General features: G+C 38.5%; 1 protein-coding gene across 4 annotated transcripts in view; it reads left to right on the top strand.

Moving 5' to 3' along the window:
• The window catches only part of PTPRR (protein tyrosine phosphatase receptor type R), a 228,771-nt gene that overhangs the window by 108,515 nt on the left and 95,654 nt on the right, over positions 1 to 24,602 (top strand). For 2 of the 4 annotated variants that reach the window (XM_032493767.1, XM_006191107.3), the window contains exons 3-5: positions 10,357 to 10,470; positions 13,155 to 13,310; positions 20,204 to 20,314. In XM_032493767.1, coding sequence (XP_032349658.1) covers positions 10,357 to 10,470; positions 13,155 to 13,310; positions 20,204 to 20,314 — 381 coding nt within the window. Of the gene's footprint in view, positions 1 to 10,356; positions 10,471 to 13,154; positions 13,311 to 19,873; positions 20,090 to 20,203; positions 20,315 to 24,602 lie in introns of those variants that run through there. The other 2 variants (XM_032493768.1, XM_032493769.1) reach the window with 2 other exon arrangements.

Raw genomic sequence — 24,602 nt, forward strand, 5'->3', positions numbered from 1 at the left:
AAGTCATGTCCAGTCTCTCTAGCTATTGGTAAACAGAGGAGGCAAAAGCTTTTAAATGTGTGAGCCCCTAATTCAAGAAGCTCCTGAATGTCTCCCTTGGTCACAAGATCTTTCCTTTCTAAGCGAGAAATGTCGATGCTTTTCTCACTCACTACCAAGATTCCCTGAGCTCCTTCAGGAATCATTTGAATTGATTTAGCTGGTCAGTTGCTTTAGCATCTCGTAACTGCCACAGAGCCAAGGATGTAAGCAGCCCATGCAGCTGGCGTTGCAATTGTTTTCAAAATGTCTCGAAACAATTACTCTGACCAAAACTAGTATCATCATTTCATATGTTAAAATGGTGAGCTCATCACAGTGTAAGGATCTTAAAAAAGAAAGATTAAGTCCCCTGACGTACTATTGCTTTAGGATAAAGATCAAAGTTCTTACCACCTGGGGGAAAAAGATTTTTCTATCTATTTACCATCCTATTTTTCTCCTTAGTTCTCGGCAAAAGTTGGACCTGGCGTTCTGCCTGTTTTTTCAGTATACAGTCACTCCTTAACCCCCTAAAAGTCTCAACATACACTAATAACACCCTAATTTTAGTTCATGGATATCAAATTGTACTAACCCTTAGAAACTCATTAAATGACCCTTTGGGACAGAAGAAAGTCTGAGGAATTGCACATCATGCACCCAGATTTCCACACAATGACCCTGCACTTGCAAAGACGTTCCAACGAGGACTCCATTGGCTTTCCAGTGGACAGTGGACCCCATTTTGAGAATCCCTACTTGACGGCCATCAATTATTTCTCATCAACCAACCCAGCAGCCTTTTTTTCTTGGTCTGTGTGTTTTCTTAACCTTCAGCAGCACATAGCAGCAATGACAAACCTCTCTCACAAACTCTACCCCGGACCCCACAACCCCCTATGCCTGATTTCCCTCTGACCTTTCTACCGCTGCAGATAGCCGTGCTGACATCAAGGCCAACCGACAAGAAAACGTTTTAGAGCCTTCTCTCCTTCCGGGGATCTGGGCGGCAGGGGGCAGTGTGATGTCTGACCCTGTGGTGCCATGCGTTGGTGTTTGAGGGGGACAGAGAAATAGCATCCTTCTTCTCCTGCCTGAGAAAGACAGAGGAGGCAGCCCTGTGGAGATGAATATATGTCTATAACCTTACTGCTGATGGCGCTGCTGGAGATGTCACTTAGGACCATGACAGCACACTTCTGTGACTGCCCCTCCTGCTTAGGCAAATTTACCCACCAGTCACAGGCACACTGGCCAACGGTGGCCTCACCTGAAAGGACACAGCCTTTACAATGTGCTTTACCGCTTGCAAAAAGAAGGCTAGATTATTGGTCCTTACCGGCAAGCAGATCCCGAAAGGAAAGCCCAGAGCTACCCATGCCCCAATATCTCCTTCCAGATGCACCAACTATACAAGTCACGCCCGCTCCCCTGGGGCGACTGAGGAGGGGACGAATCCTGGAATATTCCTGTGTTTCAGCTGCCACCACTTGGAATAAAACAGCAGGGTTGGGGAAGAAGTGTTTCCCCCTAACAGTATGGAAATAGAAAAGCCATAGAAATGTGATACCTCTATTACCACATTAAAATGGATAAATATTTGTATGATTACATGTTAGATATATATTGGTATATCTAACATATATATGTGTATTATATTCTATTAGCTAGGTATCAGGAAAAAACTAAAACTAAAAACACCACAGTCTTTTTTTCAGGGCGATGGGATAAACTGTTACGAATAATTATTTATTTCTTTTTCCTAATTCTTTGTATTTCCTAAATCTTCTATCATGAGCATGTTTAATTGTTATAATTAGAAAGATACATTTTCTTTTTAACTCACAGATATAGAAAACAAATTTATGGTTACCAGTGGGGGTAGGCAGGCATGGAGAGATAAATTGGGAGTTTGGGATTTGCAGATACTAACTACTATATAGAAAATAGATAAACAATCAGGTTCTGTTTTACAGCTGTTGAATACAACTGTATTCAATATCTTGAAATAGCCTATAATGAAAAAGAAAATGAAAAGAAATATATATAACTGAATCACTATACTGTACACCAAAGATTAACACAACATTGTAAACTGATCATTCTTCGATAAAAAAAAAAAAATTTTAAGAAAGATAAACTTTAAAATTCTCAAATTAGTCACAAGAAATAAAATTAAATTAAAATTCTCAGATTAGTCACTGTATGTTTGAGGGCTATTTATAACCAATACAGCACACAACCCAGGAAACTCATCTTGATTTTGCCTGTTAGAAGCTAGTTTCAAAACGTTAAACTGATATTTAGTCGAAGTATCAGAGATACATTAATTACAAACCAAATATAATGATAATTGTGTAAAATCAGTTCTTGTGTGTTTTGAGTGGTTAGGCATTTCAGGTGAACTACTTAACCAAATACAACCTCCTCAAGAGATAATTTGGGTTTTGTAACCCTTTCTACCCCAACCGTGGAACTCAGATTCTTCCCATTATAATTTTTGATCCTTGAACAACGAACACGGGGGTTAGGTGAGCCGACCCCGCGTGCAGTGGTGAACCGACCCCGCGTGCAGTGGTGAACCTGAGTATAACTTTGCAGCTGGCCCTCCACATCTGAGGGTCTGCATCCTTGGATTCCACCAATCCTTGGATTGTGTAGTTCTGTAGTATTTCAGTGAAAGAAATCTGTGGATAAGTGGGCCCATGTTGTTCAAGGGTCAAATGTAGTAACTACACAGTGTTGAGGGTGATGACTGATGTATGCTTTCATTTCACTAAGATTTATTAAATACCTACCAAGTGTCAGGCACTCTTCCAGGCCCTGGGGATATAGCAGAGAACAAGACTGACCAGGTCCCACAACAGCAGAGCCCACATTTTAATAAAAGGGAGATAGACAATAAACAAAAAATAAACAAGAAGCTGTCAGATAGTGATAAACGCTATGAGGAAAATACAGCGGGGTGCTGTGACAAGGAACGGCCAGGCTGGGAAGGCCTCCCTGAGGAGATGGCATTTAAACTGAGAGTGTGAGGTCAGAAGGAGCCACCATACAGTGAGGGTGAACCACTCTCCAGTGGGCAGGCAGATGCCAAGGCCCTGAGGTAGAAATGAGCACAGCTTGTCTGAGGAACTGGAGAAGGAACGGAGTGGCTTGACAGAGAGATATGAGGTGAGGTTCAGAAGGAACAGGAGCCAGATGAAGTAGGGCCTTGTAAGCCATGGAATTGAATTAACTCTAAATATAATAGAAAGTCATTAGAGGATTTTGAGAGGGAAAGAGAAGCTGAACTCCTTGGGGAAAAAAAAAAGATTTTAAAATGGATAGAGAAGACCGAGAAACTATGAATGAAAGTCTTGTCTGAAACAGTTAAGAGAGAGCATATCTTGTCTAGTGTATCACAAAAAGTTTGCCCGCAGAACTCAGAAGATGATTTTTAAAAAAACACACATATTAAAGAATCGAAATCACATTAGAAACAAAAGAATTAGATCAGATTCTACTGAAAACATATAAGGACATAGAGCAGGCCCGAGAAAAATTCAATTGAATAAAGAGTATACAAGTGGTAAGAGAAAATAAGTACATAAAATAAAGCAGTTAAAGAGAAAGAATATAAAATTACACAGTTAGTGTCTTTAAAGATGAGTCCAGAACATTTAGTAGAAAAAAAATCATCCAGATGTATAATAGGAGAAAATATTTCTGAAATAAGGAGTCTAGGATATGTAGACCTCATGGAGCATACTGTTTTGCAGGAAGTATCAACCCAAGGAAATATCTTGGTGAAGTTTTTTTTAACTTTAAAGATAAAGTCTCCTGTGAGATTGCAGGCAGAAAAAGCAAGTTTTCTACAAGACAGGCTAGCCTCAGGCCAAGGTATTTTTCATAGCAACTTTCAATGCCAGAAGGCATTGGAATAACAGCAGAGTTTAAAGGCAAAAATAAAAATAAAGATTGAATCAAGACTTCAATATTCAGCCAACTTGTCATGTATTATTAAAGGCACCGTAAGTACATTCTCAGACACATGACACCTCAGGAAATATAGCACTCGTGAACCCTGCTTGAAAGAAACTATTTGATAATGAAATCCAGCTAAATAAGAGATATGTCAAAATAAAGAGTTCAGGAACGGTGACACCCTTCTAAGAGAGAGCTGGTCACGATCATGACTGCTTGACTATGCAGCTAACACGACAGAACTTTAAAAATTATACTTCAGAATATCTTCACCAGGGTAAATAGTGCTAACACAACCCCGATGTTTTAGTGACTTGATGCAGTGAAAGTTAAACTCGTGTCACTGTTTATTAATGAGAAGTGTTGGGCGAGGCCTCTGCTTCCTACAGTCATTCGGACCTCAGGCATCTTCCTTTGTGTGGCTCCACCATTTTTAATACAGTTTTAGGGTCACCCTGGAACCATTCAGCTTGTAGACAGAGGGAAGAGAGAAAGAGAGGGTAGAGGAGACATCTTCATTCTTGACTGCCTCAGACTGAAAATATCACTTTACTTCCAGTTACATTAATTGGTGAGAACTATTACATGGCTCCACCAAGATATAAATGGGGCGAGGTTCCAGGAGGAGGCAATAGGTTTGGCGAGTAGTCTCTATTACAGAGAGTATAATACAAAAATTGTAAAACATAATAATATAATAATATTAAATATTATTAAATATAATATTTATAATATATTGTATTATGTGCAATATTATATATTATATATAATATATATTATATTATGTATTACATATTATATGTTAATACTTTATATTATAATATAAATATAATATTAAATAATAATATAAAGATAATATAATTATAAAACTGGAAGATGATCATGAGAAATGGTGGAAAGAGATGTGTATTTTCTCATTTTTCATAGCAGCAGTTAATACTTCCTGATGTTTATAAATTAAGAAAAAAAGACTTGAATATATTATCATGTATTATTTAATATTATAAATATAGACACTGGAAGAAAAAAGAAAAATATAGAACCAAAAAAAAAAAAAGACCAGACCACTTAGCAAAAGACAGAAAACTGAGGAAGTATAAAAGCAAATTTTAAAAAGATAGCATAAAATAAAGTAACAAAACACATTTAGATCTGTTAAAATTATAAAAGTCAGCAGGATAAACTAAACTATTAAAAGTAAGAAATTACTAGATGAGAATCAAAATATGATATTTGATGACGGTATGTATTGTAAATACAGAAATAGATCTCAGATATATTAAGTGAAAAAAGCAAATTGTGGAACAATATATGTGGTTCCATCCTATTTGTATTTAAAAATAATAAACATGATGTGTAACATATATGTATTATTTTTACATACTATATGCATAGAAGATATTTGGAAGAATACACAAGAAATAGCAATGATGTTTCTGAAGATTGGAATGAAAGGTTAGGAGAGGACATGCGTACTTTCACGTTTCACTGTATCTCTTTCTATACCTTAAATTTTATTGTGATAAGTACGAGTTTTTAATCATAAAAGTTTTTTTTTTCTTTTCAGTTTTATCAGGTAGAATTATTGTAGTTTGACTGCACATATACATTATGCTGTATACTACACTTTTTTTTAGTTTACATCTATGTACTGATCATTGTTTCTAAGAACAGATTAGAGCTTTAGCTTTTGAAACTTACATAATTATCAAAGGGATAAAGCCAACCACAAAATAAGAATCAACAGAATACAATAATCCAATCGTAAAGGACAGTCAAATGTGCTTATACATATTCAAGAAATCAGTCATCTAAGTTATAAGTAATAAATAGTTCATTTGTATTTTTATTATAAAAATTTAAACAAAGATAACTAAATTCCAACATAGAATACTCTTGGAGAGCTGAAAGATACAAGCAAAGGAAGGGGAAAGAGGAGTCATGGAAATCTGACAGAATGGTCTTTGAGCTGAGTCCCCAGGGAGAAGGAAGAAAGCCTAGCCAAGATCCCCGTATGTACTGATCCAGTGCAAAAAGGGCACGGCATGTTGAGGACACCTTGAGTACAGCTGGAGTATAATGTACATGGTGGACAGGGCTGGGACGTCACACTGGGAGGGCAGGGCAACTGCAGTGAACCAAGGACTTAGGACCTTTCATGAAAAAATGAGATTTCCTCAAAGTGTTTTAAGCAGAATTGTGACTTGATTGAGCTGGCATGTTGCGCAGATCCCTATGGTGTTTATATGAGGAATGAATTAGAGACGATAGGAGATTGGCAGCCCATGAAGATTCTATTCACACAGCCCAGATAGACATGATAGTGGTCTGAATGGAGATGGTAGAAATACAGATGAAGCAAAGATGGACTCAACATTCAAAGGATACTTAGAAGCTGGAATAGACAGAACTTGATCTCAGTGGATGTCATGAAGAGGGGGGCGGATAAAAGATAAGGTAAAAGAGTTGAGTCAATATGATTTCCAAATACGGTACTTCATTCTGCTATATGAAATATATAACTAGAAGTAAATTTGGTTGTGCATGAGGAGAGGGGAAAAGGTAAGTTCAATCTGGATGATACTGAGTTTGAAGTGTAAGTGGAACAGGCAGGTAGAGGGGAGTAGGTGGAGGACTCAGAGGAAGATGGAAACCTGAAATACGGAAATAAAAATCGTTAGTATGTAAGTAATAGTTGAAGACGGCACAGAGCCTCATAAGAAGGGATTGGGTGATGGTATAAAATGCCTCTGACAGGTCAGGGTTTTCTTCTTTGTTCAGAGGCATAAACAGAGAAACTTCTGCTTTCATTCTGGGGAATCACTTGACAATCCAACTACTGGCCAAAAAGGGGGGGCTCCTCTCCACGAATGAAGTTAGAGACCCCAGGTAGTGATGAGCACGTGTTCAAGTGAAAAATAGGTGAGTGGTCTCCTCCTGCCAGGTGGGTCCTGAAGGAAGCTGGGTTCATTGGTGGCTGTTGGGAGTTGAGACTGGATTTCTTTGAGGGGCTTGGAGGACCTCTGTTTGGCCTTCCAACCCCTAATGGGGCTACCGGGCGTGGGCCTGACTCTTACTGGGGTCGATCAGATGACAGACCAGGCTGCCTTATAACATCGAGAGGTAACTAACATTTAGAAACTTGACACCCCCCGCCCAGGCAAAATAATTCAACTGTCCTTTAACTATAAATAGCTAAAAGCCAATCACATACTTAACAATTTAAACGTAATGCTGGTGCCTAAATTCAAGTACTACATTTTAATCAATTTTCTCAAATTGATTTATATCTAGGGCTCACAGGCTTCAACTACGTTAGTGGACTGTCTGGTAACGAAAGAAAGAAAATCATATTACAGTGGTATTTCTTTTATGGGGGAGGCAGCCCAGGCCCCAGAGAAAAGGAGTTGACTCGGGAATCTCTTTAGAAGGCAGAGTCCCAGTAAATTTAAATTCAGATGGAATTTGAAATCTTAGAATTTTAATGTTTAATTTTTTTCCTGTATGTTTATATATTTGGAACAGCAATAAAAATATTCAGTTGCTTTTGGATAATAACTATTTACATTATTTACTACCGCGAAGTGGCTTAGCATTTGCATTTGGAAAGAGCATTTTAATCTCTCTTAAAGTTAAAAACTTAAATCATTTGTATGTTAAATAATAGAAATGACCAAATGGGTTTAGAATTCAGATGGAAATATATCTCCAACGGTTGTATTGGTAACTTTGAAGTTGTGACACTGTTCTTGCCATGGAAATTTATATTTTATCATAGTCATTATGATCTCACCTAATAGAGACTAATAGGGAGGGAAGAAGATGTGCACTTCTAGCATCTGTCCAGGAGGAAGGAGGTAATAAATATTCTCTTACTATAGGAAGTCAGATTTATTTTATTTTCTCTGAAATAAAATTCTTATTTTGTCTAGAATCTTTTCTTTTTCTCCAGTTGCGCTCATATATAAAGACTGGCACATATTAGGTCCTCAAATACATATTTTTTGTACTGCATCACTGTTTGACAGGGAAATAGAAATACATGCTTGCTCTGTGGGATCAATTCAGCTTTTCACAGGCAAGCAGAGAACGGAGGCAAATTATTCAAATGTTTGACGTAATGAACCGGATGATGGCAGTTTTAAACTAATGATCTCAACTCACATCTACATTTTAGTTAGAGAGTTTAGATTTCTGTTTCAAATGCACAGTTTTACCTCCTGGAAAGTTGCCATTTTGAGTGATTTTAAAGCTTGAGTTCCTGTTTCACTGCCATTTACCATTTCAGCCTGAGGAACCTAGACTTTCATACTGTTTCCACAGTTACAGGCTTCAAGTTAATCGTGGCCCTGGGAATTGAGTTCTCAAGTGTGTAGACAACCCCCTTGACTCTCGGTTCCCAGCGTAGACTGTTGGCTCCAAATCCTGCCCATGGGAATCCAGGGTTGTGCCCGCCTGCTCCCCCTGCCTGACAAACACTGCGGGAGCCAGAAGTCCGGTGGTTCCTCAGCAATGCTTGCAGGAAACCAAGGAGCCCATCTTTGGCTTTGCAAATGAAGGGGAATAAACAGCTTCCAATACAGCATCTCCTATCTACTGGTACTTTTCACAGCCTTGTAGAACTGAAAGGAAGCTATTGGATAAAAGAAAGCCTCGGTTTCTCAAACCAAGCGAACTGAGTTTTTCTAATCTCTTGGGGTTTCCATAAAGCATGTTTCTGTAAAACAAAAAGCATGCTTAAAAGTACAATGCTGTCTTTCTCATTACTACCACTCATTTTCATATGCCACTCATCCTTCAAGGCTGAGCTCAAGTCTTACTTTCTGCATTAAGGTATCTTTTTATATATTGGAAACATTTCTAGACTATAGAAAAATACAGGAAATAATATACCAAACAATTGTGAACCATTAGATGGTTTTCATTAAATAAGAAAAATATTACTGATGGTGTTGATGTAGCTTTTCTACTGACCCTCAACATACATCTCGTTCCCCCTCCCCTGAAGCCAGTTGTACCTGATAGTTGGGGTGTTGAGTACAGCTTTCCAATGGTTCTTCCCTTTACTGGATCTCAGTTTTTTTTTGCAAGGAGTCCAGTTCCAGCTCCCTAACATGACAAACCTCTATGGCCACTGGCCCTACGCAACCATTAAAAGGTCCTAAGATGCGTAAGTAGTCTGAAGCTTCAGCTGGGTTTACCATTTTGAATGGGAACCACTACTCTTCTTTGACCTCCCCAACTCCCTCTGATTCCTGCAGCAATGAGCATTTGGTCCAGTTTCCAGTCACCTATTTTGTACTCAATTTTATTTATAGAGGATGTGTTATTTCCTAACAAAACTATAAATTCTTGAAGCAGTATCATCCTTTTACAGCAAACTAGGAGAAGGTCTTCAAAGAGTTCTTACATTTTAGTAGTTTACACCTATAAGCCAGTCTCTGTATCAGGGAAGTTTGTACATAGAAGTGTGCCTCACTTTACAGAACAGATCATGTTGCAGCCATCCAATAGTTCCTGATAACCGACTCTGGTCAAGTTGGTGAATTAAGCATTATAAAATAATAAAGAGATGCATAAAGGTTTGGTTTCCCCACCTTGCGAAGGATCTGTCTCAAGTGATTATGATGCATTTTTGAAAATACATAGTTAACTAGTTCATGTTCTAAGTATAATGACAACATCCTTAAATTAAGGATGTAGTGTTCATTTTGTTTGTATTTTAGGAATTTTTAAACATTTGATTGCCTTTTTTCCAAAACAACCTAAAAAATTAAGTGTTTGCCCAAGCAACTGAATAAGAATTGTTAACCGTAGACTCCATCATCAGCACCGTTGGCCTCTTTACCAGAGTTTGGAAATGTATTATTGCACCTCATTCGTTTGCCTTACACTGGCAGCAAGTCACTGTATAGAGAAACTGCCAAGCCTGGTGTTATGGAACTTACACAGCATCTTCCTCTCTGACTGTGTGTGAACACAAATTAAATATGTCCTCCGGCTTGGGTTACTGAAATATACTTGGCCACATATTACACTCTGTCATCTGGTCTTAAACTAAAGTGAAGAAAAACCAACATGCACTTCAGTGAAATTCTTTATGAATTGATCATTCGTATATGTTCTTGATTATAATGAGACAAGTTCCATAGTTATACAATGTACCATCTTCTTCCCTAACACCATTTAAAATTTCACGTACAATGTCCCGATAATTTTATCTCCATTAAACATTCAGTAAAGCACTGGGAGTGTCAATTTCTCAAAAGTCACAGAAATTGTTGTGGTCAGTCATCCATTATTAGGAAATGAATATCCTAAATCAAAGATTTACTATACTTTGATTTTTTTTTTTTTTTTATCTTCCAGACCCTGCAAATGGATGTAAACCAGCTGAACATAACCTTGCTCCGGATATTCCGCCAAGGAGTGGCGGCTGCTTTAGGACTCTTACCCCAGCAAGTGCACATCAATCGCCTCATTGTAAGATGCCTGCATTTCACATTCCCACAGCACAAGCCTTGATTTTTATTGAAGGGCTCAATAATAAAGAACAGTAATAGAGAACACCCATGTTATCGTTTTATGGCCCATGAGCCACATCTGGCGTACCACCTGCTTTGGTAAAGAAAGCTTTATTGGAACAAGCCACACCCATTTGTTTACATATAGTCTGTGGCTCCTTTCATGCTACCACGGCAGAGTTGAGTAGCTGCATCAGATTGTTTCGCTAAATTGAAAGCTAAAATATTTGCTGTCTGGCCCAATAGAGAAAAAGTCCGTCAACCTTCTTATAGTTCAAGACTAGGCATCCTGATAAGTAGGAATAGAGAGGCCCAATATACTTGTCTCACCAACCTGCCACTACTCCCAAAATATTCTCCCTGAGAGGGAAGACTTCCATTTTAGTTCAGGTGCTGTCTCCAGACAGCATCTTTTAAAACCGCTTCCAGCATATCAGGACGAAGGATGGTGGATGCACAGGCAGAGGATACTGAAAAAAGAAGAAAGGAGAACCAGTCCTTAAGACTGCAGCCCAAATGGAATGCAAGCATAGTGCTGAAAGGTCGATGGGTATCTGTGGTGGGCGTGGGGTAAACCCACAGGATATTTTGTATAAGGCCCACCTTTAACTGTTTGTCAATCACCCACATCCTTTCTCTTCCCGCTTTCCTCAGTGTTTGAGGACCTTGATGTCATCCAAGCACAGGGAATTCAAGTAAGGATTTCACATTCTCCTTGCCTTAAATTCTTATGCTCTCCTGCTTGGGCTCAGCTTTCTACTGCATCCAACCTGCATTTCCAGCTACGGAGAAGGATTTGCTGTTTAATTTTGGTTTAGAGTTTCTGTTCCTTTTCATTTTCCTGTATGTGGAAGGTGAATTGTTTCCATCCCCATAATAACTTTTATTCTGTGAGCCACCTGTTTTCTGGGACTAAATAAGCTTAAGAAAACAGAGTTTTAAACTCAGTAGCATAGAAGAAGAAAAACAGTGGGGAGGGTAGAACTCAGTGGGAGAGCGCCAGCTTAGCATGCACAAGGTCCTGGGTTCAATCCGCAGTACTTCCGTTTAAAAATAAATAATAAATAAATAAACAAACCTAATTACCTCCCCCCCAAAAGGAAGTTAAAAAAAAAAAAAGAAAAAAAGAAAATCAGCATTTCCCAATATCCTGGGAGTGAAATTGATTTTTTATATCCAGCACGTATCTTGCTCAAGTGAGAAGACATAGGTCTTGTCGATGTCTTAGATCTAGATTTAGACTTTTTATATATACTCAGGTATCTTAGATGCACTTTTATGTGTATAGATTTAATGAGCATAATAGCTCTTTGAAGGGATAACAGAGGGATTTGCCACGCCCAGGAAGAGGTATGCATATCCTCGGAGAATGTTAGCATTTACGCGCGTCTACTTCTAAGAATAATTATTATACTAGTTTAAGTTATAAAGATACATGGGACAGCAGAGTATGGTGATTAAGAGCATGTGCTTTGGAGACAGACACAGAACTATGGTCCATTTCCAGCTTGACTGTGTCGCAGCTGTGTGACCTAAGGCAAGCTGCTTACGGTCCTTCAGTTACAAAATGAAATAGCTCTAATTCCTCTGCCCTGGAGGTATTTCGAGCATTAAATGAGATAACAGATTCAAGGTACATGGGAGCAGGACAAGCATAGAATAACTGCTCTAGCCTCACTATTGTTGTTATTAGGTCATAAACTATTTAAATGATTATGAACACCTTCCACATCAATATGTGATGTTTAGTCGTTGTTGGTTGTTCGCTGCAAACACGGAAACGTTTTTTTCTGGACTGTTAGAAGTACACTCCTAGAACGGTGCTCTGTCCTATACTTGGCTGAATTTCTGATAAAAAGTTGCATTGCATTAAGAGAAACTGTTTCTAGCAGGAGAGAATTCCATGTATCAAAGAAAAAAAAAGACTAATAATTCCCTTTTATAAGTGTTTTGTGTAAATTGTAAAAGATGGACAGTTGCGATCTATCCATGGCAGTGTCATTTTTGTGTGGTGTTTGTTTTGTTGTGTGTATGTGGTATCAGCCATTTACGGTAAGAAAGTCTGTCTCCGTTTCAGCTAAGGACGGAATACTAATAGGAAAGTAACATGATCTCATTGCATGACATGTGCATTCCGACCAAAGACTAGATCTTAGAAGTGTGGCATATCTGCGGTGAAAAACAGGATCAGGGAAGCAACTTCAAAGCTAGCATCACCTTCCTTAGTCCAGCCTTCACTTTAATTCAATTTACTAGAAAAATAGTGGGGTGGTGATGTCTAATCATTGTCTTGTTCTATCAGCACATCTTGTTTTATTTAATTCGTTTGATTTAAAAATGCTTCTTTAAACACAATTACTCAGGGAACATCTGAACACTATCTTTCAAAAATTACAACACAGAATGCAAAATAAATCAGCATCCAGTGAAATATGAAATTACAAACCTTGAGGTGTCAACTAACTGGATGAAGGCCATTTGAAAGTTTCAGGCTTTGGGCTGGTAATGTGCAGTGCACCGGAGAATACCTAATACATGTGATCTCCAAGATGACTTTTAGGATTCTAAAGCTCTGATTCTCTTTAATGTTTCCAAGTTGTTGGAAATGTCTCTTAACATATACAAATCATCTGCTTTTACTAGGGAAAGAAGAACAGCGTGGAGCTATTTGTGTCTCCCATAAATAGAAAAGCAGGAATTTCTGACGCCCTGCCATCTGAGGAAGTGCTGCGTTCACTTAATATCAATGTTTTGCATCAAAGTTTGTCCCAATTTGGAATTACAGAAGTCTCCCCTGAGGTACGTTGACTATTTCGTTTAAAAATGTGCACAGTTAGCATGACATGACCCAATTCTAGGAGGCTTTGAGATGAAAGCTGTTTGTTGTGTGTTATTTAATAATATAGAAATCTCCCTAAGGGTTAAAATTCTCTGATTTCACACTGTATATGTTTATTCCTGAAGGAAGGTCATTTTCACATCAAAATCTCACTTTTCTACACTTTCTTCTCCAAATCCTTATGGTCTTATGATTTATTTTGACCTACCCAGTAAATTGTCTAGAAGAAAAGCCACTTAGATATATTCGTCAATTGATGGCTTGAACCTGAGGTGCCCAAAACCACATCCTCAAATCTTTCTTCCTCTACAGGTTTACTCCTTATTACCTTTGTTGTCAAACTGATCACCAGATATTCACCTTTTCCCACAACCTTGGGATTCATTTGCAATGAGATTTTTTATTTTGCTAAGGAACCCAGTCTTAAGGACTATGAGTATTTTCTAAATTGGACACTTTTCATATTTCCCCTGCCACCTCCACCATTCTCATCCCTGAATGAATTCAGTCTCTTTTTGACTTCACCTCCTCTGTTCCACTCTAACAAACTTGCCAGGATGATCATCACCCCAAACATATGTAAATAAATTCACAGAACCTTGAGGAAGCATATGTGAACATTTTAAAGATATAGAAAGTACATGGCCCATAGAAATTTAGTGATTTCATTAAGGTGACAAAGCAAGGCAGGTTATAAGCAACATTTTTTTTTCCTTTTTCAGTTTTATTAGGTAGAATTATTACAGTTCAACTGCACACACACATTATATTTCATATAAATACATAAATACAGTATACTGCACCTTTTTAAATTTACATATTACTGTTTAATTCACATGTACTAATTATTGTTTCTAAGAACAGATTAGAGCTTTAGCTTTTGAAACTTACATAATTATCAAAGGAATAAAGCCAACCACAAAATAAGAATCAACAGAATGTGGTAATCCAATCATAAAGGGTAGTCAAATGTGCTTACACATACTCAAGAAATCAATCATCTAAGTTGTAAATAATAAGTAGTTCATTTGTAAAATCTAGACATCTTATTCCTGGTCAGTTTCCCTTCGCAGTAAAGCTCATTGTCTCTCGTGACAGCAGATGTCACGGGTGTGGTGTAGAAAGCTGTGTCACAAGACTGAGTTGGAGTCCCAAAGCCAGCACTTAAAATGTGTGTGACCTTGGGTGATTTAATCTCTGTGAGATTGTCTGTCTTTACGTAGTATCAGCCTCTCAGAGCCTTGGTTTCTTTATATCCTAAATGAGTACAGAAAAAAAGGAAGGAAGGAAGGAAGGAGGGAGCGTGGGAGGGAGAGAGACAAGACAAGAAGAAGAAAAGAAAAAAGAAAGAAAAAGAAAGAGAAGAAATTGGGTATAGTCCTTATCTTATAAACTTGAAATATGATAAAAATTCTAAAAATACGTGGAAATCATCACATAGAGTAGGCACTGAACAAATATCATTTGAACGCAGGCTGGACTGGCAGAATTAAAATGCATTTCATCACTGAACCAAGACCGTAACAATCTCCACCTGGTCTTCCTGCATTTAGTGTTGGCTCCCCTCCCTGCCCTCCCTGCCCCCGACCCCAACACACACACGCGCGCGCACACACGATATTTTCTTTCTTGCCACCAGAGTAATCTCTAAAAGCAAATCCAGCCACGCCCTCCTAATGTCATGACTCTTCTTTGGCTTCCTAAATGCTACAGAATCATGTCTGATTTCTTAACAAGACATATGGTTCTTTGCGGGCTGAGCTGCATCACCATTGAGCAACACTCTCTTAGTTTATGCCTCAGCCATTCCAACCTTAATAGGGACCAGGACATCCCACACCATCTCTCCCCTCCACGCCTGTGTGTATGTCGCTCCATCTACACACCTTTCACGTCTCAAGATGAGTCTACGGTACAGCGGAGCCTTCCCCTGTGCCTCCACAGCGTGGGTGCCTGCTCTGCATTCTCATTGAGCTCAGGACAGTAACGCCTTATCCCGTGTGGGTCTTCAAGTCCATCTCTGTGCTGTAGTTCCTGGAGAGCACATGCCATTTCATCATCTTACCTGTGTCCTCCGTGCCTTCACTCAGGGCCTGGCATACAGTGGGTGTACACGTAACCAAGCACAGTGCTAGGTGGTGTCCAAAATCAGAAAAATAAATAAGAAAACAAATACACAAATAAATTAAAAAATGAGTTTTGCTTTTCAAGAGTTCTAATAGGGCCACAAGATACAAGCAGATAAGGAGAGTACAGGACTAAGATAACATAACCACACTGTCCATGGGAGTTTTGAGAAACAAGAGACCACTTCATGCTTCAGAGAGGCCAGGAGAAGTGGTCACCATGAGCTTAAACAGCCAGACCCTCTCCATCCCGACCTGCATGTGACTCCCTTTCGTACATCAAACCCAACTCTATTCTGGACTCTTCCCAGACTGGCTTACACACATCATGCCCTGGACAATTCTTTTTTAAAATTTAAAAAGGCCATTAGATCAATTTATTCTGCTTCCCCATAATAATATAAGCATTCCTTCCTGTTACTTTATTCTGAGTTTAAATGCCATTCCAAAGGCTTTAGGAACATGGCAGCTTGGTGAGTTATTCACATTTGTCAACCCAGAGAGGAACAGCATACCAAAAAATTAGTTAAAGTCAAAGTATTTTGGGATCTTCCAACACACCTCAGCCTGGTGAAGGCGAGGAGCTTAGCCTGAATGCCTGTCACAGAATTAGTAGCTCTCAGTTGACCACAGGTCTATACTGCATTTAGTAATAAAAGCATATTTGCTGATCAAAGTGTGATATGTTTTTATAAAATAGTGGGAATCTAGGAAATCTAGACTCTAGGAACCACTGTGTTATCAGAGACTGGGAAGTGTTTTGATTGGATACAAGGCGCATTGGAGCCATGGCTGATGGCTTGTGTGAGCCTTTCGTTCCGGTACTTCTAGAAAGGGCCCGGCATTGCCCTCTGACCGGAGGCTCCAGATGCAGACAGAAGATGGCTGTCTGCTGTGTGCAAGGGCCTTCCCGGGGAGCTTCAGACACGTGCAACCAAGAGGCACAGCAAAGGCATTTGTTGACAGTGGTTTAAGCTGATGATAACAGTATTCTGTGAGTTTTCCCCATTTCTTTACTCATCTTAGTGGTTGATGTGTGAAAACAGTTTATGCCTCAGCTCATTCTTTCACATTTTTTATCCCCAAGTTATATCTCTGATATGGTAACATGTTTATTACCAGGAAAAAAAAATGAATATTGGTGTTTTGGGTTTTCATTCTTCACGTGGATTACAGAACACTGTGAATGCTGTCTCAAAGCCTCTCTTCCTACACTCATATAAAATACTTTCAGGGAAGGGCGTGACTTTTGTTGTTGCCATTTCTTTATTTGCTTGATTTTGTTTAAATCAGAAACAATTCTTGGGAAACAAAGACAAATAGAATTTCCTTTTGCTTAATCATCTATTTTTATTTCACTTTTAAGTTTCCCGAGAGACAAAGACATTATTTCTTTCATATATTTTATATGGTACTGAGAATGTTGTAGGACCTCAAGTATCATTTTATTATAAGATGCTCATAAAGATTAAAAACCAGACTTCCTCTTGCCTAATAAGCCAAATCTCAGGGAAACAAACTTAAATTCATTATTTTAGTTTCGATTTTTAAATGTTTTTACAAAATTCATTAAATGTCTGTTGAAACAACACATTCTGTGTTGATATTGAAAAAGAAATGATTTGGGATTTTGTTGTTGTTGTTTGATTGCAAATTACCCCAGTTTCACAGGTCTTATATTTCAAAGGAGGAAGTTACCGTCTTTAAATAACAGGCCAGTGTTCTGACTAAGCCTTTCATGGGATGTTTACCAAGAGAAAAAAAGGTATACCAGATAAATGTAACCCATAATTCACGAGTTTGGTGATTGTTCCTTTAAACATTAGCCAGCACTCTAAAGAATCCTACAGTCCTGACCATACAGTACCAAGAGGGAATACACTCAGTGTTAACATGTATCAGATCATTCAGACCAACTGTTTACCTTGTGCATAACACAGCAGAAGTTTGGCATTTATCTAACAAAACTCTGTTATGGTAGGATGCATCTCATTTATCTGCCTAAGTAAATTAATTAACTAACTAATTTATTTCCACTTTATTTTTATTCTGTGTGCTTCATTTCTCTAAAGAGATGTAGCTCGTAATGTCTCTGTATTATCTCTCCTAGCATTTGGGATCTCTCTCAGCATTTGGGGTCAGAACTGGTTTAAAAAAAAAACAAACAAGAAAACTATGGTACATCAAATAGTGAAATAGGATGTAGAGAAGCCACTGTTAGCAATACAAGAAACTGCCCAAACGTTAAATAATAAAACAAAACACGTTAAATGATAAAACAAAACCAAACCCAGCAACTTCTTTCACTGCAACAAAGTTAAAGGGAAAGTGGTGTGGTTATGAAATAAGAAGTAAAGATGATACAGTGACGTTGGTTTGACCCGGCCACAGAGCCTCTGAACTATTGAACCCACAGTCCCCTGTCAAAATCTAAAAGGCATCATGTTAGCCTCATATAAAGGTTAGATGGGAGATTCTTGTGAATTGTAATCTTATGATTTGTGGGATCTTAACTACGAACTTTTCCATTTATTACCCTGCCCTTATCAAGGGATTTAGATCTCTGCACAATTATAGTTGTGCTCAGTAGGAATAGCATGACTCAGAAGGAAATCTATTTACCAAGAAAGTGCAGTGACTAAGTTCTGGAGTTCAAAACATGTATCTTTCTAACTGGGGGTGGTGTAATGGCCGGGGGGGCGGGGGGGGGAGGTTAATTCTTCCATCATTACTACTTTGGTTAAAAGAGAAAACAAAATAGATTTGTCTTAAGCAGAAAGGAACGTGTTGACACTCTAGGAGGTGCAGAACGATAGCGGGAGGAAAATAAAGAAAAAGAAAGAAAGAAAGAAACCAAATCAGGTTAGGAACACAAAATCTCTTTCCACCCACCTAACCACTCCTTTTTATCCAAATTTTACATGAACTAAAGCTCAATCTTCATACTTAAACTTGACAAGTTTATGCTGCCTACTTGAAGGCTTAAGTGGTCTGCTTTAATAGCAAACAATAAGTGTTATTTAGTTGATTGCAGAGAAACTCATTTCCATGTTTATACTTGATTTCTACAAGAGTTTTCTCTTCTGTTAGTTTCCAGCTATGTTTACAGAGATGCTGGAATAAAATCTGATCTGGCTAAAGTCAGTGATAAAAGACAGGTTATCACTGGAGCCCGAGACTGCCTTTTCAGCAGGACATGTTGGTTTCTAATCATTTCATCAAGCAAGCATTTTCAGATTCTCCATCAACTTACTATTTACATATTTAAAAAAATACATAAATCATTTCTTGCGTCTCTAAATTTGTCTGTCTTAAAAAGGCAAGATATTACTGTGAGCATATCAATATTTTATGAGCAAAGGAAATGGAAACTTCAAGCAATAGGAATCTCCCCCAAATAGTTACTGTAACCACAATCGAACTCAAAGATCCTTTCTCTTCTGTTTTATTTAGCCCCCACCAAGACTCATTTGAGTTTCAGGATATAAGTTTTTATAAAAATATTTTTCAAGGCAAATGTTTCTTTTTGTCTGATTTACAAATGGTGAAAGTATTTTCTTTTTTAAAAAGTCTTGAAAAATAATTAATAATGATTTCAAAATTCAGACACCTACAAGATCAGACTTGTTAAAGTCTTTTTTTTTTTTGAGACAACCACTATTTATTTCCCGTGAATCTGTCAGTTGACAAGGATCAGCTGAGTGGTTCTTCTTTTCCACATAAACTAGACTGAGGTCATCCCAGTGGTTACATTAATCTTGGACTTCATTTGGTGTTAGAATGCCCAAGATGACCTCTCATTTTCCAGAGCTGCGCTCCAGTGTGACTTTTCACCGTTCACTAGCTCATTGTTCAAAACTTTCTGAAATCTGTAAATTTCACTGAGTTATAAAACGTAATTGCAGTTTAAGACGTGATTTTAGTACGTGTGCTTTTTTCAAAAGAATGGATAAAATAAAACTCTCATTCACATTTTATCCATGCTTTTTCTCTACCCTTCCACCCCTCCAATAGTAAGCTAAGCAAATAAACAAACAAATAAGTAAAAATGAAACTGTTTATTTTACCTTTTATCACCAAAGAATTCTAGACGTTTGGTGTTCCCTGTTCCCTGTTGCTTTAAATAAAATATGAAATCCTGACAATTTATGTGGTTGGGGTGGTACATTCATCAGGTTGTGACAAACTAGACTGCATTTAAAAAAAAAAAAGGATTTCATAAAAGAAAGAAAAGAAGGAAATGATGGCGACATTGTTATTCTGTTTACTTATGCATCATGAGATTTCGTTTGCACCTGTTTCACTTTTGTTTAAAAGTTAAGAGCAGTGTCACAGCACATAAATCAGGGTGTTGGTGTTGTGGGAGGGGCCTGAAAACAGGAGAGCTTCAGACACAATTTCCTCAACACAGGAAAGAACAGAACTCTCTCACCTGTGAACCAGGTAGCTTCCAAGAAAGACCTTGAGGGACATTTATGAAGCCTGGGACCCAGTATGCCATGTCGGGCGTGTTTGCTTCTGTCCAGGAGATAAAATAATGTTTTAAGGGATAAGGATGGAAATCTAGTGTCTTGGAGCAGTTTGAGGAGCAGCTCTGGCAGCTGGAGATGTAGGTGTGTTCTACTACACTGAGTGAAATCAAGCTAAAAATATGTCTAGTGTCTGATAAGAACGCCAGCCTCTTGAAGCTCTCATTTAACATCGGACTTTCTGTTTTGCTTTTAAAGAAAAATGTTTTACAAGGACAGCATGAAGCGGACAAAATCTGGAGCAAAGAAGGATTTTATGCTGTTGTCATTTTTCTCAGCATCTTCATTATCATAGTAACGTGTTTGATGGTAAGTTTGCTCCTTTGTATATCTTATCCTTTACTGAGCCCACTGCTTAATAGTATTGAATACATTGCCATTCGAAAGAATGTTGAAAAGACTGGGAACTGAAGCAAGACTGTGATTCTGCGGTTGGGAATATTTCATATCTAACAGCATAGCTGATAGCTAAAGGAAGACCTGCAGAATTATGGATTCTGACGTGCAGAATAAGGCTGTGATTGCTCTGAGGCTTTTAGTAACTTGATCAACCCTGAGAATGAAGCTTTAGAAAGAGATTTACCGAGGTCACTGAAGCCCTCAAAGTCATTAAAGTCTCATGGGCATACTTTGGGCTTACTTTAGTTCTTCTTTTATATCATCTTAATGCAACTTGGGAAAAATTTTAAAAAGAAATATGTCTTAGGGACAAGCTTGCCTCTTAAAGAGTATAAATAAGATTGCCTTATTTTTAAGGGGCTTGGAAAGCATTCTATGAAATTTCAGGCATGAAAAGGAGATGATTATAGGCTAAAAGTCTAAATCATCCGTATCCCACTGATGTTTTAGGTGAATGAATAATATAAAAGTATGAGTACATACTGCAAATAGCTCTGTAAATTACAAGTTATAGATGTAAGGCCTTTGAAAGTATATTTCTAATTTAAAAAAAAAATAGAACACAAAATTAAACACACAGAACTAGGCAGTGCTCTTTGGTATTAAATGAGTTAACTAATTACCTTTCAAATAGAATGATGAGATTTCCCTGTTCTTTTGAAAATACTGGAATATAACTTAAATATTTCAAGTTTACAAACGGGTTTTAATACGTTTTCTTCTTGTATGCTATGTTCTTTTGAATTTTGCACATTTTAAAAAAACATTCCTTCCTCAGGCTTTCAAACGCCTCCTCCCCACCCCCAAAAGACATCTTCCTGCCATCAACACTGTTGCTAATGGATTTTGTTTATCTGTGCTTCTCGTCCTGGGAAGGGGTTTATGTTAGAAAGATTAGGACTCAGTTTGGAAGGATAAGAGGCTGAGTGGGTCTACACTAGAAGGATATAAAACAATTAAGGCCTTGAATAGGGTGAAGATGGGCATATTTCCTAGAATCTAAAATACAGGAAACAGCAAGCTTCCATCATCATGAATCCAGAGGCACCTTCTATGGGCCGGACACTAAGAAAGATTTCTAAGAACAGTGACATGATCAACAACAAAAAATAATTTAGGAATTGAGTAAGAAAATTGATTTTTATATCTTAAATGGTGGAGATTAAGGAAAAAGAATTTTCCTGAAAGAAGTTGGAGGTTTTATGGAAATTTTGGCAAAGACCTCTGGGTGTTTTTTTTAGTGTATTAGAGGGTGTGGTTCTGTGTTATGGTTAACTGTGTGTTTTAAAATACGGGTTTCTTCTTTTATTTAATAGAGGAAATCTCAAGTGTTGTTTTGTCTCTCACAGGCCACAATTAGGGTGTTTTTTCTGCTTGGAAGGAAGCGAACAGACAGGAATAGGGAGTGATCCAAATGGAGATTGTTCAGGGAGGGAGTAAATGGGTAAGATTCAGAAGAGCAAAGGCAAGGGTGAAAGGGGAAAGTGAGGAAGCAGTGACGCGCAGCCGTGAGTACGGAGGGCGGAGGGAGGCAGGGAGGGCAAAGCTCACTGTCACACGCAAGGTATGCTGCAGATTCTGCATAACTCGGGAGCATCTGTGTATCCAGCATGACTGGATCAATCCCTACGGAACATTCTGAGCTCAAGTGGCAGTAGGACCTGTAGTTGCCACACCCTCAGCTACCCGGGCCGGGAAGCAACTAACTCTTCCTTTCCCAGTGTCTGCCGAGCATCCATGTGACAATCAGAAATCTGAATAAGTCTGCTCCCAAGTTACTAGAACATTTGTATCTTTTTTTTTTTTTAGATTCCACATACAAGTGATATCATATGATATTTGCCTTTCTCTGTCTGACTTATTTCAATTAATATGATGATCTCTAGAACAAATCGAGAAAGGAGTGTTTCAGAAGTGTGCAGGTGATTGACTGCTCCCTGCTGGGCTGGTGGGTAGGTCCGTCCCATTCATTCAGGGCACAGGTTCCTGCCGAGGATGCCCCGTGAGCCTGTTCTGTTGTTGGTGCTGTGGGCAAAGTAAGGCACAAGACAGGTAAGGTCCCTATGCTCCTGAGGCTTGTACTCCAAAGGGGGACACAGGCAATCATTAATACCTTTTAGAAATCAAAGAGTGAACCTGCTCTGTGATTCCAAGTATAGGACATTCGGGAAGAGGCAAAATGAGAGAGGCAGTAAAGAGATCAGCAGTGGCCAGAAGTTGCAGGGGAGGGGTGAGTGGTTGGAGCACAGTGGACTTTTAGGGCCGTGGACCTGTTCTGTGTGATACCGTAATGGTGACTATATGACACCATTGGGATTTGTCAGAACCCGTAGAATGTACAACACTAAGAGCCCGAATCTAGAGTCTAGACTTCAGTTAATGAGAACATAACCGTGTTGCTCCATTGTAACAAGTATGCCACACAAATGCAAGATGCTAGTAACAGGGGAAATTGTTGAGGGGGTTGTCAGGGGGTGTCTATGAGAACTCTGTGTTCTCTGCTCAAGTTTTCTGCAAACCTGAAACTACTCTTTAAAAAAATAAAGTTTATTAATTTTGTAAAAAATGAAAAGCATTAAGTGCTGTAAAGAGATAGCAGTGAGTGAGTGGAGCAGTCGGAGACATCGGAGACATGGAAATGGAGGGGAGAGTCTCCCTGAGGCAGAATAAGCCTCGCCTCTTTGCCTTCCAGAAGGGTGGGAGCTGAGTGTTTGGGGCACAGCTTTGATGTGATCTGCTTTGTGTATTTCAACGATCCCTGTCTCTTCTGGTGGAGAGTGGTTGGGGACAGAACATGAGGTGAAGTGTGGGTTCAGGAGGACCCTAGTGGCAGCTGTTGCTTTAGCCTGATGAGAAATATGATGGTAGCCCGGAGTAGGGGGTGGTAATGGAAATGGAGAAAAGTGAAGGATTGGGATTTATTTGCAGGTGGAACTGACCCAGACTTGCTGGGTACTGATTCTCTGGGAGGAAGAAAGAAAAAAAATTAAAGATGACCCCTAGGTTGTTTGGCTGGTTATCTGGATGGTGGTGCTTCCATGTCCTGGGAGAGGAATGCATTGGCGATGGGGAGTTGTGAGAGAGAAGAAGCACATTTGATCTGTATTCCCACAGTTCTTGAATAAATGGAAGAAAGTACTAGAATGATATATTTCAAACATCATCTTAAATTTTAATGTAAAAGGGTCACTTTAAAAAGTTAAAGGGGAACCTGCAGTACACTAGAAAGGAATTAATATTGATAGGTAAATAAATACTACCTGATAGACAGGGTCAAGATGAAGTTACGTTTATCTGATACAACTTACCCACTGACAAGTCAGCAGTTCTCATTTAGGGACTAGTCAAATGTGATTCTCTAAAGGACGCTTATCTTTGTATATTTCAAATGTTTTTGATAATGATCTTGATTCCAAGTAAGTTTTTCACTTGGATCTCTCAGTAATAGTTACACTCTCACTTTTGTGATTTTCAAACGTTATAGTCCGGTTTCTGTTTCCCATAATTTTGTTGATTCCATGGCGAAGGAAAAGCTCTAACTCAGAATTTTCCCTCTGGCATTAATTAGTTGTATTTATGAAAGATCAAATGCCGTTATTTGTGTCCAAGGCTTCCTACACATTACAGAAATCACAAGCGTGTGGTTTTATTAGTGAAATGATATAGGTAAATTGCCGTCATGGAGGATTACGTGCTCTGTAACAATAACATAAGGCTTGGCAAAATTTTTGAAATGTGGCATATTGTTTCCTTTCCTTAAAATTTTTTTTTTTTTAAAATGTATGTTGCCAGGCATAAAATTAGACATGCATGACATTTTCAAATGTGTGACTTATTTAGCACCTCTCAAATGTGAATGTAGAGTGGGTGGTGCAACAAATAGAAACTACAATTTTCCAAGAGAAAAAAAAAAAAATGTGTGGGCAACTTCCAATCCATTCAGTCTGTTTTAGGTGGAGGACTGTGTTACTAAGAAGAATGAGTCCTTAAACTTGAGTAAATCATAGAAAGAACAGCGTTTATCATCTACATTAGGTCTCCAGTGCCCTTAGAGGTTTACTAACAAGTGCAAAGGCATTTGTGGAACGTAGGTAGAGCCGTCTACAAGCCAGATTGCTACTGGAAAGCAATTTTAGGAAACACATAAAAACAGCTGTTTGGGTCAATAAAAGTTCTGGCTTTTAAAACCCACAGAAGA

The sequence above is a fragment of the Camelus ferus genome, chromosome 12, assembly GCF_009834535.1.
Source record: "Camelus ferus isolate YT-003-E chromosome 12, BCGSAC_Cfer_1.0, whole genome shotgun sequence".
Lineage (NCBI taxonomy): Eukaryota > Metazoa > Chordata > Mammalia > Artiodactyla > Camelidae > Camelus > Camelus ferus.